This window comes from Notamacropus eugenii, chromosome 6 (assembly GCF_028372415.1).
Source record: "Notamacropus eugenii isolate mMacEug1 chromosome 6, mMacEug1.pri_v2, whole genome shotgun sequence".
Classification (NCBI taxonomy): Eukaryota; Metazoa; Chordata; class Mammalia; order Diprotodontia; family Macropodidae; genus Notamacropus; species Notamacropus eugenii.
Genome location: NC_092877.1, coordinates 355,167,007 through 355,179,979, shown reverse-complemented (window position 1 = coordinate 355,179,979; position 12,973 = coordinate 355,167,007). Strand labels below are relative to the sequence as shown.

The window sequence follows — 12,973 nt, the reverse complement described above, 5'->3', positions numbered from 1 at the left end:
TTAAGTCAGACTTATTGTTGGTATTAAACACCACTGGTAAAAAAGATTCTTATATTGGCAAAGGCATTCTAACACAGCATTCCAACCAATGGCTCCATGTCCAACTTTTTAAGCCCAGTGAAGTAGACAGTGTGCTGGAATTGGAGTTAAGAAGATCTGGATTTGAATTTCACCTTACACATTTACTCTTTGTTTGGCCCTGGACAAATCATTTATCCTCTCTGTGGCTGTTTCATCATTTACAAAATTAAGGGGTTGGACTCAGAGGACTTCTAAGATTGCTTTCAGTTCCAAGTCTATGATCTTAATATGTGTGTGTGTGTGTGTGTGTGTGTGTGTGTGTGTGTATCTCAGGAAAGCTTTCCCTTTCTGTTTTCTGAGGAATGATCAGTTTTTCCCTTGGTTTCACAAAATACACTGGACCAAGGTCAAAATAAAAAAAAAACCACTCACCATAAAATCTATCATACCAGCACTAACTAATCAGGGCAATCATCAAGCAAACATTCTAATTTACCAATTCCACTGGCATTCCCAACAAGATTCTATTTGTCAATTTCGCTTTTGTGCACCCCTCTAAGTCAAAGGTCCTCAGACTTTGTAGTCTCAGGAACCATTTACACTCTTAAAAATTACTGAGGACTCTCTCAAAGAGTCTTCATTGAAGCGAGTTATATCCATTGGATGATTACAATATTGGAAATTAAAACATCTTAGTAAAATGATGAAAACAGTTTTGACTTCTCAGCCCCAGAGCCCTCCAGGAGATTCCCAGACCACGCTGCTGCTCTAAGGAGACAGACCATATATTGTAGGAGTTACTGACCATGAATATCGGGCGCCATTGTTTCATGGGCGTACTCTTCACTCTTCATGAACAGTAAGAGCTCCTCTCCAGGTTCAATGTCTGTGACTACCCTATAAAATATCTAAAAGGAAAGAAACAAAAAATGAGAAGTGTTGGAATCAAGGAGAATGACATTTATATATCACATTAGGGTTTGCAAAGTGTTTTAGCATAAGCACCATGGGCATGTCCACAAACTGCAACATCTGTAGGCATTCTCTTCTCTTAGTAGACAGTCAATTAAAATAGATCTCTTTAGTTAGTATAAAGATTATCTAAGACAGAGGACTAGTAGAGAACAATCAAGTCCAGCCCTCTTCTTTTACAAATGTGACATCTGTGGCCTGGATGGAGGCGGTGATCTGCCCAAGATCACACAGGAAGCAAGGGCATCATCGCACCTCCCACCAGCTCTTAGAAGATCACTTCCAAACAAGTCTACTGGGAAACGAGGAATGTGGAGGACAGAAAGTTGGATGGTTGATGCCAAGTCCCAAACCTTTCAATGCCTGGTACACAATAGGCATTTAATAAATACTTGTTGATCACTTTGGGGCTTACTCATTGGAAATGTCTGTTGGACCGCATGAGACTCTGGCCAGTCACTAAGGAGGCCCCTGGCTTTGAAACCCCAGATGCTAGTGCTTCTCTCTCTGGTAACTGTGTGTGTATCGTCAGACAGTTATCTGTCTGTTGATATGTGATGTATGTATTGCTTATGGCCAGGCAGCTGGAAGTCCTGTCTGTCGATCTTTATTTCTCTGTATTTTCTCTGAAGTTCAGGGTTATGATTTTTTTCCCTGAACTAAGTAAATGATAGATACGTGTGTGTGTTTGATTAAAGTGATTATTGACCCCTCAAATAAACAAACAAACAAACAAACAGATAAATAGATAAGTAAGTAAATAAATGAATAGATGCTTGTTGGCTCCTTGATTCCACACCCTAAACCAAATTTCCTACCGATGTCTAAACAGGAGGTGCTCATTCGCTAATGAAAAGGCTTTAAAGAGTCAACTCAAGAACAGATGTTACACACTTCATGAACAGGTACGCCACGATCTCTTTCCTTCTCTGCATTCAGTGCCACACCTGTCTTACACAACCTGATCAGGCTATGCACTGCCCGGTATTGTTGTAACTTTGCTTTAGGTATGGCCATCCCTGGCTGAAGGCCTTCTCCTTGTTCCCTTGCTCCTTGATCTACCCAATACTCAAGCAAGCAGTGGCTGGGATTGGCTAGAACAATGACATGGAAACCAGCATATTCTAGTCTTGGGTCTGGTGGCAGCTCGCTCACAACAGAACCTGGCCTCAACAGCACAATACATAAATTCAAGGGGCTGGACCAATGGAACATTCTTTCCAGTTACTATGGAGTAGGTCACAAATTTCAGTGTTTAACTGATTCTAAAATCTATGCCTCTCATGGTAGTTACTGGAAGAAAGAGAAGAAGAAAATGCCTCACTTGCTGATACCAATAGGACCACCTTCCTGAGGCTGCCATACCTTTGAGAACTGCAGCAGCCTTTGGAAAAAAGCAATGCTAACGTTCTCTTCTCCTTTTTAAACCCTCTAAGGGAGGTTTTAAGAAGAGGGACTCTTTATTAATTGGAGTCCCAGCATTTAGCACAGTGCCTGGCATATAACAGTCGCTTAACAAATATCTAATGACCTAGTGATATAACCTAAGAACTCAACTTGGAGAAATAAAAACCACTGAGATGGAGAAGATTTGCCTCTCCTTAAAAAAAGGGGGAAATACTGGGGATAATATTACTGTAGGAATAATTTTATAGACACATCACTGTAGAAATAATAGCACAGGTTAGTCAAAAATCAGTGGGCAGCTAGATGATAGTAGATAGAGTACTGAGTATCTGTCAGGAAGTCCTGAGTTCAAATCCAGCCTCAGACACTTACTAGCTATGTGACCTTGGACAAGTCACCTAATCCTGTTTGTCTCAGTTTCCTCATCTGAAAAATGGGAATAATGACAGCATTTACCACGAAAGGTTATGGTGAAGATCAAAAGAGATAATAAATGTAAAGCGTTTAGCACGGAGGCTGGAACACAGCACATGATATATAAATGTTGCCTATTACTAATATTAAGATTAATAGTGTCAGACTTCACAGTCTTAGACTTGGAAATCAGAAGAGCTGGCTTTGAGGATGGGCTTCCCTTTTTATTATGAAACAGTGGTCAAGATACTTCTCTGAGTCTCAGGTGCCTTTTCTAATCTGGAATAATGCGCCAGCGAGCTCATAGGGCTGTTATAAATAATCTGATAAGAATGTTCTATGTAATGTTCTAAATAATGGGTACTAAATAACTGCCAGATATCCACTCTGCAGGAAAAATTCTGCGTTTTAGTTCTGACAGTCTAGTTGACATGGAGAGTTGGGAGAGGGATCTCCAAACTTTTTATTGTTTAGTCAATCAGTAAAAACAAATAAATTCTGAATGCTCCCAATATATTCATAGTTACTTAATTATAAGTTATATACATGGACTCCTATGTTAAAGATTTTGTAGACTCTAAAGCACCAAAGACAAATTAATGATGATGAATGAAAGATGAAGGAATATTTTGGAAACTATTTTATTAACAGAACAAAAATCTTTTTGCTCTCAAGAAAATATTATCATTGATAGTGGTATTTTTAGTACAAGTAATGTAATTGAATAAGATTTGTTATTCCATATACTGAAAATATACTATAGACTAAAAATCTTAGTTCAAGACCTTGCACAGCCTTCCCTCACGCAAATCAAAGTCAACTGCAAGTCATGTCATCATGTTGATGTCACAGTCGTCTTCGAGAATGACGTACAAATGCAACAACACCTTGGCAAGGCAACAATTCGAAGACTTAGTTCTAAATTTATTTTAATAGTTGGTTTTACCAGATGCCACAGGTGAAAAGGAATCTCACAAAGGCAAAGCTGCAAATAGAAGCAAGGGTATCACTGGTGGCTCTTCGTAATTCTCAATATATTCACCAACCATACAAAGGTTTTATGGAAATCCAGCTAGTAAATTCCATCTAGCCTGATGCCAATCACCTATTTTCACAAATTCACTGAAAGGTTTTGCATCTTCATATTTTATGACAAATCAGTTCAAAATCCCTTGAAGTGCTTTGTTTAGAAAATTTTCAACACAGACTAGAAAATTCTGTTTCTAAGTTAACTGTACAGATGTCAACTGGGGTAGGGGGAGGTTTGGCTTGTTTTTATAGACCACTCATTTACATCCATTTACAGTGCCCATGAGTAGAAGGTGGTCAACAGTACCCAACAGGGTGAAGAGGTCAAGAAGGTCCAGGACAGGGAGAAGGCAATCAGATCAGGCAATTAAGATTGTTGGAGACTCTCTAAAGATAGCAGCTGAGTGAGAAACTTGGAGAGTGGAAGGGTAGAGGGAACTCTGACAGAAATAGAGGGGAAAATGTAATACAATGAAGATTTCAGCCCATGTATGCCTCTTCATCCTATGCAACCCACTCAAGGAGGGTTTGTTCTTATAGGCCACCCCCTCTGAAAGCAGACCCTTCCTCCTTCCTTTAAGGGGTGCCTAGAGCAGCCTTGATCTGGTGGCAAGGATATGGGCCAAGGCATTGGGTGAAGGTAGGGAATTTGTCTGCCAAGTTGCTTCAGGTACCCGATATTAGGTTATAACTGCCCCAGAGGTCTACACCAGACCAATTAGTGGGAGGAAGAGGGAAGTAGTGGCGAACCAGAATGGGAGAAATATGTAGTGTAGCTGTGTCCAAGATAGATGCACAATTGTTCTATATAAGGAGGGTGGGATGTAACCCATCTGCCAACCCTCCGACCATGCAACTCTTGGGCTTATGCCATAGAACTGAAGCACCCTACCTTGGTGGCCACTGTCCTAGTACGTGGAAAAGTCACAAAGGACACACTCATAGAGTAAGAAAAAGAAAAAAATGACAAAATTTTAAAGGACCTCTTTAAACCTATAAGTGACTTCAAGGCCATTTGCTATCGCCACTCTCATGCAAAAACATCAGTCCCATCTAAAGGAGAGCTGACGTTGCTGATCACAATTATACAGACTTCAAAATGAGCATTTATTAAGTGCCTCCTATTTGTCAGGAACTGTGGTAGGTCCCAGGGATATAAGGATAAATTCCAAAAATTCATATCCTTCCCAGAAAGTGCTGACATTCCCCTAGAAGGATACAATGGTATCCCAGAGAGGTAAATGCAAGATCGTGTGAGGAGGAGGAGAAGCACTTAACACAGAAAGCTCTGAAATTGAATTTGAAATTAATTGAAAAATATCAATAGTACCTGGAAACATAAGAATATGCCACATTTTTCCAGTAGGTGGCCCTAAAACCCAATTGTTTATTTTCCACAAGGCCTGAGTCAGTCTCTCTCTCTCTCTCTCTCTCTCTCTCTCTCTCTCTCTCTCTCTCACACACACACACACACACACACACACACACACACACACACACACATCACTACCACACCATACCACATAGAAAAAGAAAATACTGAAAAAAAGAACATTTCCTCTGATTAGTTTCTCACCTCCCATTCTCAAATAATCCATGATTCATTTACTGAACACCAGATTAATTCCCACAAAACCTATGGGGCTGGCCATTAAAACACATGCACCACAAAACCCAACCCAGGCTCACTGTTGGTGACACATGGGTTCACAAGAGTCTCTTGTTTGGGGGCCCTGTGCTGTCCCTATAAAAACAGAGGGCTGTGGTCTTGATAGGAAGGTAGGGTGAACACATTCCTACCCGGTTTTCCTTGTCAGATCCTACTCAGAGCAGGAAGAACTGATGTTTGGAGGGGTGTGTGTGTCTGTGTGTGTGCATGTGCGGGTGTATGTGTGTTATCAAATGTGTGTTTACTTTTTGATGTGTTCTTTATCTTTCAGTTAGAGGCTTCTAAGGACCGTGTTTCATTCTGGAATCCTATTTCCCCTTAGAAAACAATGGACTTCTCTCAACAATTTGAATCACCTCGATTTTTTTGGCATCTCTCAAAGGTTTAACTTATTAGCTTCCTTTCCAGCAACATGTTGATATTTGAATTGTGACATATTAGAACTCTGCAGTGGCTTCTCGGAAACATCGAGGTTAAAAAGACAATACCATCCAAGACAGTAAAATCTCGCAATCATCTTTGTCGGGGAAGGCTGCCTTGACATGCATGCCAGAAAGTCTTAAAGGGGTATTAGGATATCATGACTTCTCTGCTGCCATACTCATGAATAAGCGTCTCCTTCTGGTTTTGTCCTATCCTGTGTGCAAAGTATGAGGGAAACGGTCTAACTAGGGAAGATGAAGACACGGATAAATCACCTAATGAAGGATTACCAGATTGTGAAGGCTACAACTGGAGTGTGTGTGTGTGTGTGTGTGTGTGTGTGTGTGTGTGTGTGAATTCTAAGTGAATTTTTATGGCACTTCTGAAAGAGAAACTTCTTGAAATAACTGGCCAGAAGCCGCCATGGTGAGGGCAGGTTCGGAGCCGTCTTTCTCACACAGCTGGATGAAAGCACCTCCAAGACCCCTCCAATGCACCCCTGAATTAAAACTTTTGGGGGGAGCTCCTGTCATCTGTGACCACTGTGGAAACCACTTAGAGCTAATGGGACAAAGGAACTTAGTTTCTTCTTCCCCAAATTAAGTCCCCAAGGCGTGCTTTAAACATACAGACTTGAAAAACGATTCATATAAATCTCATTTGCTTTCTAGAAAGGAGAATGGCCAAGAACTGGGGGAAGTGGTGGTCTAAATCAGGCCAAGATTATAATCCGTTGCCTCAAAACAACCTCACAGGATATTACAAATATGGGAGTTACTGAAATCAAGTCTTATACAAAACATACAATTTTTCTTTCTAAGTTTGTATCATAAACCTTCTTTTACTTTTCTTTCAATAAGAAATAGGATATGATAGAGAAACAAAGTATTTTATCTTAAAACCAATACATTGTTAGATTTGTTTATATAACAGTATTTGGGAGCATATAGACTCTCTATGAAAACTGGCACTTGTATCTTTAAAATGGAATGCAAAAAAAAAAACCCAAAAAACACAAATTTCCCCTTGTCACAAAGTTCTTTCCGGCTGTATATCAGGCAGGCAAGCAACAATGTGATCCAGGCCACAAAACTAGGGCAGAAATGTTACCTCTATCATCTGTCTAGTCTTTGTTTTTATAGGGTGGAAAAAAATTGGTCTTAAAGACAGATAAGAGTTAGAAATTCCTTCTCATCATTGCTTTTCATGAGAAAAGATAGCAGGAATCTTCCCTTTTCCCCCCCAAAAAAGTATCCAATATCATAAGGAAAATATAACCGATACTTTATAAATTGATAAACTGTAGGGAAAAAAAGAGCTGTGGAATCTTTCCTCTGAAGATTTGTTTTAAAAAGACTGTCTTAGTGGGCATAGCGCTTCAGAGTTTCTAAAGTGGTTTCACCTATGTTAACGATCTCATTTGCTCTTGACGAACAACTCTATGAGACAGATAATGCCACTCATTCCCTTTTTGCAGATGGTAAAACTGAGGCTTGGAGATGACTCGAATTGCCCAGGATTACACATATGTTAAGTGACAGAACCCATCTGTCTAGAGCCATTATGGAAAAACCTATCTACTTTCAGAAGAATGGACTCTGTTATCTCCATAGTTCCCTTCCAAAGGATGATGCACCATGAGCCTGGGGAAATTAACTTACCCTATTTCTCACACAGGAAGAAAGAGAAGACCACCTGGGTCTCATGGTGCACAGAGGCAGTTATGGAATAAATCCTTTTTACAAGTCCCGAGGACTGTGCAAACAGAAACTTTGGTGACTTCTGTGAAGTTTTCTATCCTATCAGCTAACTTCAAAATCCCCAAAGATGAATGGTAGGAGCACCGTGCTGGCTGGTATAGGTCTCTGGAGGCTCAGGATTTTTAGAAGCCTGAGGTATTTATCTGTTTCATTCAGTCATTTAAGAAAAGGTCCATTGGTAAGGATCTGGGCCTCAATAAATCTCTCACACACACACACAAACACACACATATACACACAAATTTTGGGGTGGGAATTAGTTGTATTTCTTCAATAATAAAAAATACATTTAAACCTCACAGAAGCTCAACTTTCCCAAGTAACATTTCTGTAACTCCAAGGGAGATGCATAATAAGAAAACAAGGCTCCATTCTGAAGAAAATCAGTGTTCATCTTTCTAGGAATGCCCCACCTTTACTATCCTTACTGAAACACTGCAGAGTGTTTCACTCTGGACACAACTGGACACAATTTCGGTACCCCCTGCCCAATTCTAAGACCTCCGGATGGCTTGTGATCAAGTCTGCCAATTCCAACAGCCCTTGGAATGACAGGTGATGCTAAAGTTGTAAACAACGGGTAAAATTATATGTCCTAATTTGTCCTACAGCTAAATACTATCTCCATACAAAAACATGTATGTGCTGTATGAAATTATAAGAGACAGAATGGTAAAGTAGAAAGAGTGATGATAGTCTTTGAGTCAAGGAGTCCTGGCCTCCTGCCATAAAACAAGTGGAGGACTGCAAGTCACCCAACACGTCAATGCCTCAGGTATCCCTAAGACAAGACAGAAGTAAGCTGCCCATCTGCAACAGGAGGCAAAACTGAGACAACCAATGAAATTATTCATCTTACTTCCTTATTCTCAAAAACAAAATCCTCTAAAAAAGAATATATGTGTATAAATATATACACACATACACACACTCCTATATATACACATATATACACACAGATACAGATATAATGTACTTTTTTATTTATAGCAAAATAGAATGCAATGGAAGTATAATAAAGTATAGAGTAGTATAGAGTAGATTTTTATCATTAATGTCATATTATGTCATGTAATATTATCATAATGTTATGTATGTTATATATAGATATAGATAGATATATTATATTATTTAGTGTAATAGATAGAGTTCCAGATTTGGAGTCAAGAAGACTGAATTCAGATAAGACCTCGGACACTTACTAGCTGTGTGACCCTGGACAAGACGCTGAACATCTGCCTACCTCAGTTTTGTCATCTGTAAAATGAATATAATAACAGTGCCTACTTCCTAGGATTGTCATGAGGATCAAATGAGAGAATATAGTAAAATGAACTGAAAACCTTAAAGTGCCACTTAAATGTTACCGTAACCGAGGTAGTGTGATATGGTGAATGAAAGACTGGTCTCAAAGCCAGGAAGATCAGGCTGGGTGACCTTGGAGAAGTCACTTAACCTTTAGTGCTACAGTAAGACTACAAGTTGCCCCCCATCCTTCCCCACTCCCCCCAAAAAGGTGCCAGTGAACATGATCAAGTAAGTTTCTTCACATGGGAGTTCCCTATCCCTATAAGTAGAGAATTCATATATAATTTTATTTTAGTCAAATCCTGAAACCAGTCCCGAGTGAAATTCCCAGGAGCCTAGACATCAAGTATCTATTTTTATTAAAAAAACAAAACACACTGGTTTAATATCCTAAAAGCTTGAAACCCGACACTGGTAAAACTGAATTTGAGCTAATAAGCAGTCTTATTTATACTATTTCATGCAGATGTATTTATCTGGTTTTTTTCTTATCTGTCTTCGCTGTTAATCAAAAAACACCATTCCTTACCATCGTAAATTGTATAATACACACACATATTATATGCCATACACAGAGCAATTAAACACGTCAGGACTTCTTGTTTGTTTGTTTTGGGTTTGGGGGTGGCAGGGGGCACCCATTAAGTTAAAAATTACCAACTGCTAAAGGTCAGCACCAGACAATGTGCCAGGGAAATTCATCAAGCCTGGATTTTACTTTCAGCCAAATTCTGCTTCTGACTGTCCAAGTCTGTGGTTCACCGGCTCGGTTGTCTCTCACATTCACAATGTTACTACCTGCTCCGCAAATGATGAAAGGGGGGTGGTATTAGGAGAAGAGGGGCTCATTTATACCACCACTTTTTTTGGTTTCTTAATTCCAGGGTCTATCTGGCCTGCCTCTGTGGGTTGCTTAGATCAATCTACAGTATAACGTATTGAACCAGAAAAGGGAAAAGACAAAATATCAGTACAAAAAAGTGGAAAAAAAACCAACATTACTGACTTTTAAACAGATTAACAAGGGCTCATTGTTTTGAATCCCAGTTTACTTTTCCTGGTAAGGCACTGGAAGTTTTATTTATGCTTAATAGACTGCATTTGGCATGTCTAAAGATGACAGAAGCGTGAATTATGAATGACCTTCAACCTATTCAGGAAGTTGTAATAATTGAAATAATAGCGAAATACACTCCCTGAAATCTGCATCAGGAGACAGATCCTCTGGCTGCGCCTGCTGAGGGTCACTCTGACTGAGGTCCCTTCCAGGAAAGTCCACGACATTTGGGCCGAGGGCTCCATTTGCCAAACATCCTTCCACTGACCTCTCTTGGGCCTGGCATTGGTCTCAGAGAATGATGCCTTCAGGGAGGAAAACACCAGAGTCGGGACATACCAATCCCGTGCACAGCAGAACTGTTCACAGCTGTCAGTCTGGGCCATGGTGCTCAGCTGTATCTCAGGACAGCTGTGTCTGGGGCACGGGGCTCTAGGTGTCGGCACCCATGGGGAAGGTGGTTTGCAACTATCCATTTCCCCTTTCTTTCTTATGCTTTATTGGTAGGGGAGGAATCAGTGAATGTGGCAGGGCTGTATTTGACAATAAAAGGGATATAAAAATATAAGGTATCAATAAAAATCAATAGTAAATAAATCAATAATAATAAGTAAAATTTTTAAAATCAATTATTTTTTTAAATGCACAGAAATCAATCCTGCCATTCAATGTTGCCCCTTGAGGACAATATTCTGAACTCATCTGAGTGCAGAATGGCAGGGACTTACACCATAAATGAAACTCAGAAACTGTCTTCCCCTTAAAATAGCCAGGGAGGAGAGGACAGTATGGGGGGAAAGTTCAAATGCTCCCTCCGATACTCATCAGCTATGTCCTCTGCAAGTCACCCTCTCTGAGCATGAAATGGGGAGTGGGGAGGCACACATTGTGTTACATCTTTTTTTACAGATGCAGAAACTGAGGTTCAGAGATTTTATCAGAATCTCATGGCTTGAAAGTGTTGAAGTTAGGACTTGTAAATAGATTTCCACACTTAGAGATAAGTGTTAATTCCATATCAACAGGCTAAATGTGGGAAAATAATCTAATCCCAGCAAACACTAACATAGCACATTAATCACGTCTCAAAAATGCAACGTGGAATCACAGATACTCTCAAATCATGTTAAAATCCACTTTGGCCGTACACACACACCAAGACACCCATCCTGGGCCCTTTGAAATGTTCTAATTGCCTATGGCCCCCTAAACTTCTTTTTTTATTTTCAGCACAGAGAATCAAAAAATGCTTCCCAAAATATTCTGTTCCTAGTAGGAATGGTTGGCTAGCTCCCTTCTTTGGCACCTTCCCTGCTGACCATGCAGCTGTGGAGGCCAGTGATCAGGCAGAAGTATATACGAAATGGCATAGATTGGTTTGAAAATGACTCTCATGTATGGGAAGACCCTAAGTATCTTCTGTTGCTCTTTACTGAACTCAAAATGTAGCCTGTGTCACTTGGACTTTCAAATTTGGGACTTGCTGAAGCAACTTGGTAATAGTGCAGAGGGTTCTGGACTTGGGAGTCAGGAAAATCTAACTTTAAATCCTATCTCAGATACTCATTAGCTCTGTGATCCTGGATAAGGCCCTTAACTTCTGCCAGATTCAGTTTCCTCAACTGTAAAATGGGAATCTTATACCTACCTACCACCTACCTCCTAGGATTGTGGAGGGGGTTGAATGAGATAATACGAATGAGAATAATTGTATAGTGCTTTAGGGTAGCCATTACTACAAACCTTAAAATATCATATAAATGCTAGCTATAACTATTAAATACATTGGGAGTATATATGTATCCTATACGTTAGAAATGAATGAAAATTGTATACCTGAGATTAGGAGTTCTTAACCTGTGGTCAATAGATTTCAGGAACTCCATGAACTTAAATAGGGAAAATAAATTATGTCTTGATTTTCACCAACCTCTACCTGAAATTTTGTATTTCCTTCAATTATTTCAAAACTTTACTCTGAGAAGAGTCCATGGGCTTTATCAGAGTGCTAAAGAGGGTGTGTCCAAGACATACAAAAAGTTCAGGATCTTTGCTGTAGACTTTCCTAACATGGACAACGACCAGAATATTCTTGTGTAGAGTCTCCAGAATATAAGTTCCTGGAGGGCAGGAACAGGTTCTTTTTTGTTTTTGTGCTCCAACCCCTCCCCTGCACCCCAATCCCTGCGTAGAGAAGGTACTTTAGGGTTACTGAATGTAATCTATTCCAACTCCTCTCATTTTAGAAATGAGGAAACTCAAATGATTTGCTCCGTGTCACACAGATAATGAATCTCCAGTTCCATGCTCTTTCCATTACCCTGGGCCAAACTTTTCACTTCCTTCTAATATATTCTGATAACTCCTCGTTGGCCTACATCACAGGATAGGCTGTGTCAGCTAACAATGGAAGGCTATGGGCCAGTGAGGTGGACTGGATATTGCTGGCTTGGCGGCAGGAGGAACACAGCTCAAATCTCCCCTCTGGCATGTACAATCTTGGGCAAATAACCTCTCAGCCTCTACCTCTTCATCTGTAAAATGGGGATAATCGTAGCTATAGAACCTACCTTACCAGTTGTTACGGTTCCTTGAAGACATTCTATAAATAGTAGGCTTTACTATGAAAGGCAAGATGGTCCAGTGGACAGAGGGCTTACCTCAGCTGGGACAACCCAGGTCCAAAATCACCTAACTCCTCAGTGCCACAGACATCTCCTTACAACTCTAAGTGACTGAGAAAATGCCCATCTGCATGAGTAGAAGGCGGCATCACACGTCAGTGAAATCACAGGTCTGCTTTTTACAAAGAAGGATTATATCATCTGGTTGGAAGCAACTGGCCCTCTGGCTTCAGAGACAGAACAACCAAGGCTCAGGTATTTTCTCTAACACATGCTTGCCTATATGGCC

The 12,973-nt window shown here is 40.1% G+C and overlaps 1 protein-coding gene across 13 annotated transcripts in view; it reads right to left on the bottom strand.

Annotated features, from left to right (window-relative positions):
* The window catches only part of MECOM (MDS1 and EVI1 complex locus), a 683,063-nt gene that overhangs the window by 51,017 nt on the left and 619,073 nt on the right, over positions 1 to 12,973 (bottom strand). For all 13 annotated transcript variants that reach the window (XM_072618536.1, XM_072618530.1, XM_072618533.1 and 10 more), the window contains one exon: positions 827 to 929. In XM_072618536.1, the coding sequence (XP_072474637.1) occupies positions 827 to 929 (103 nt within the window). The remainder of the gene's footprint in view (positions 1 to 826; positions 930 to 12,973) is intronic.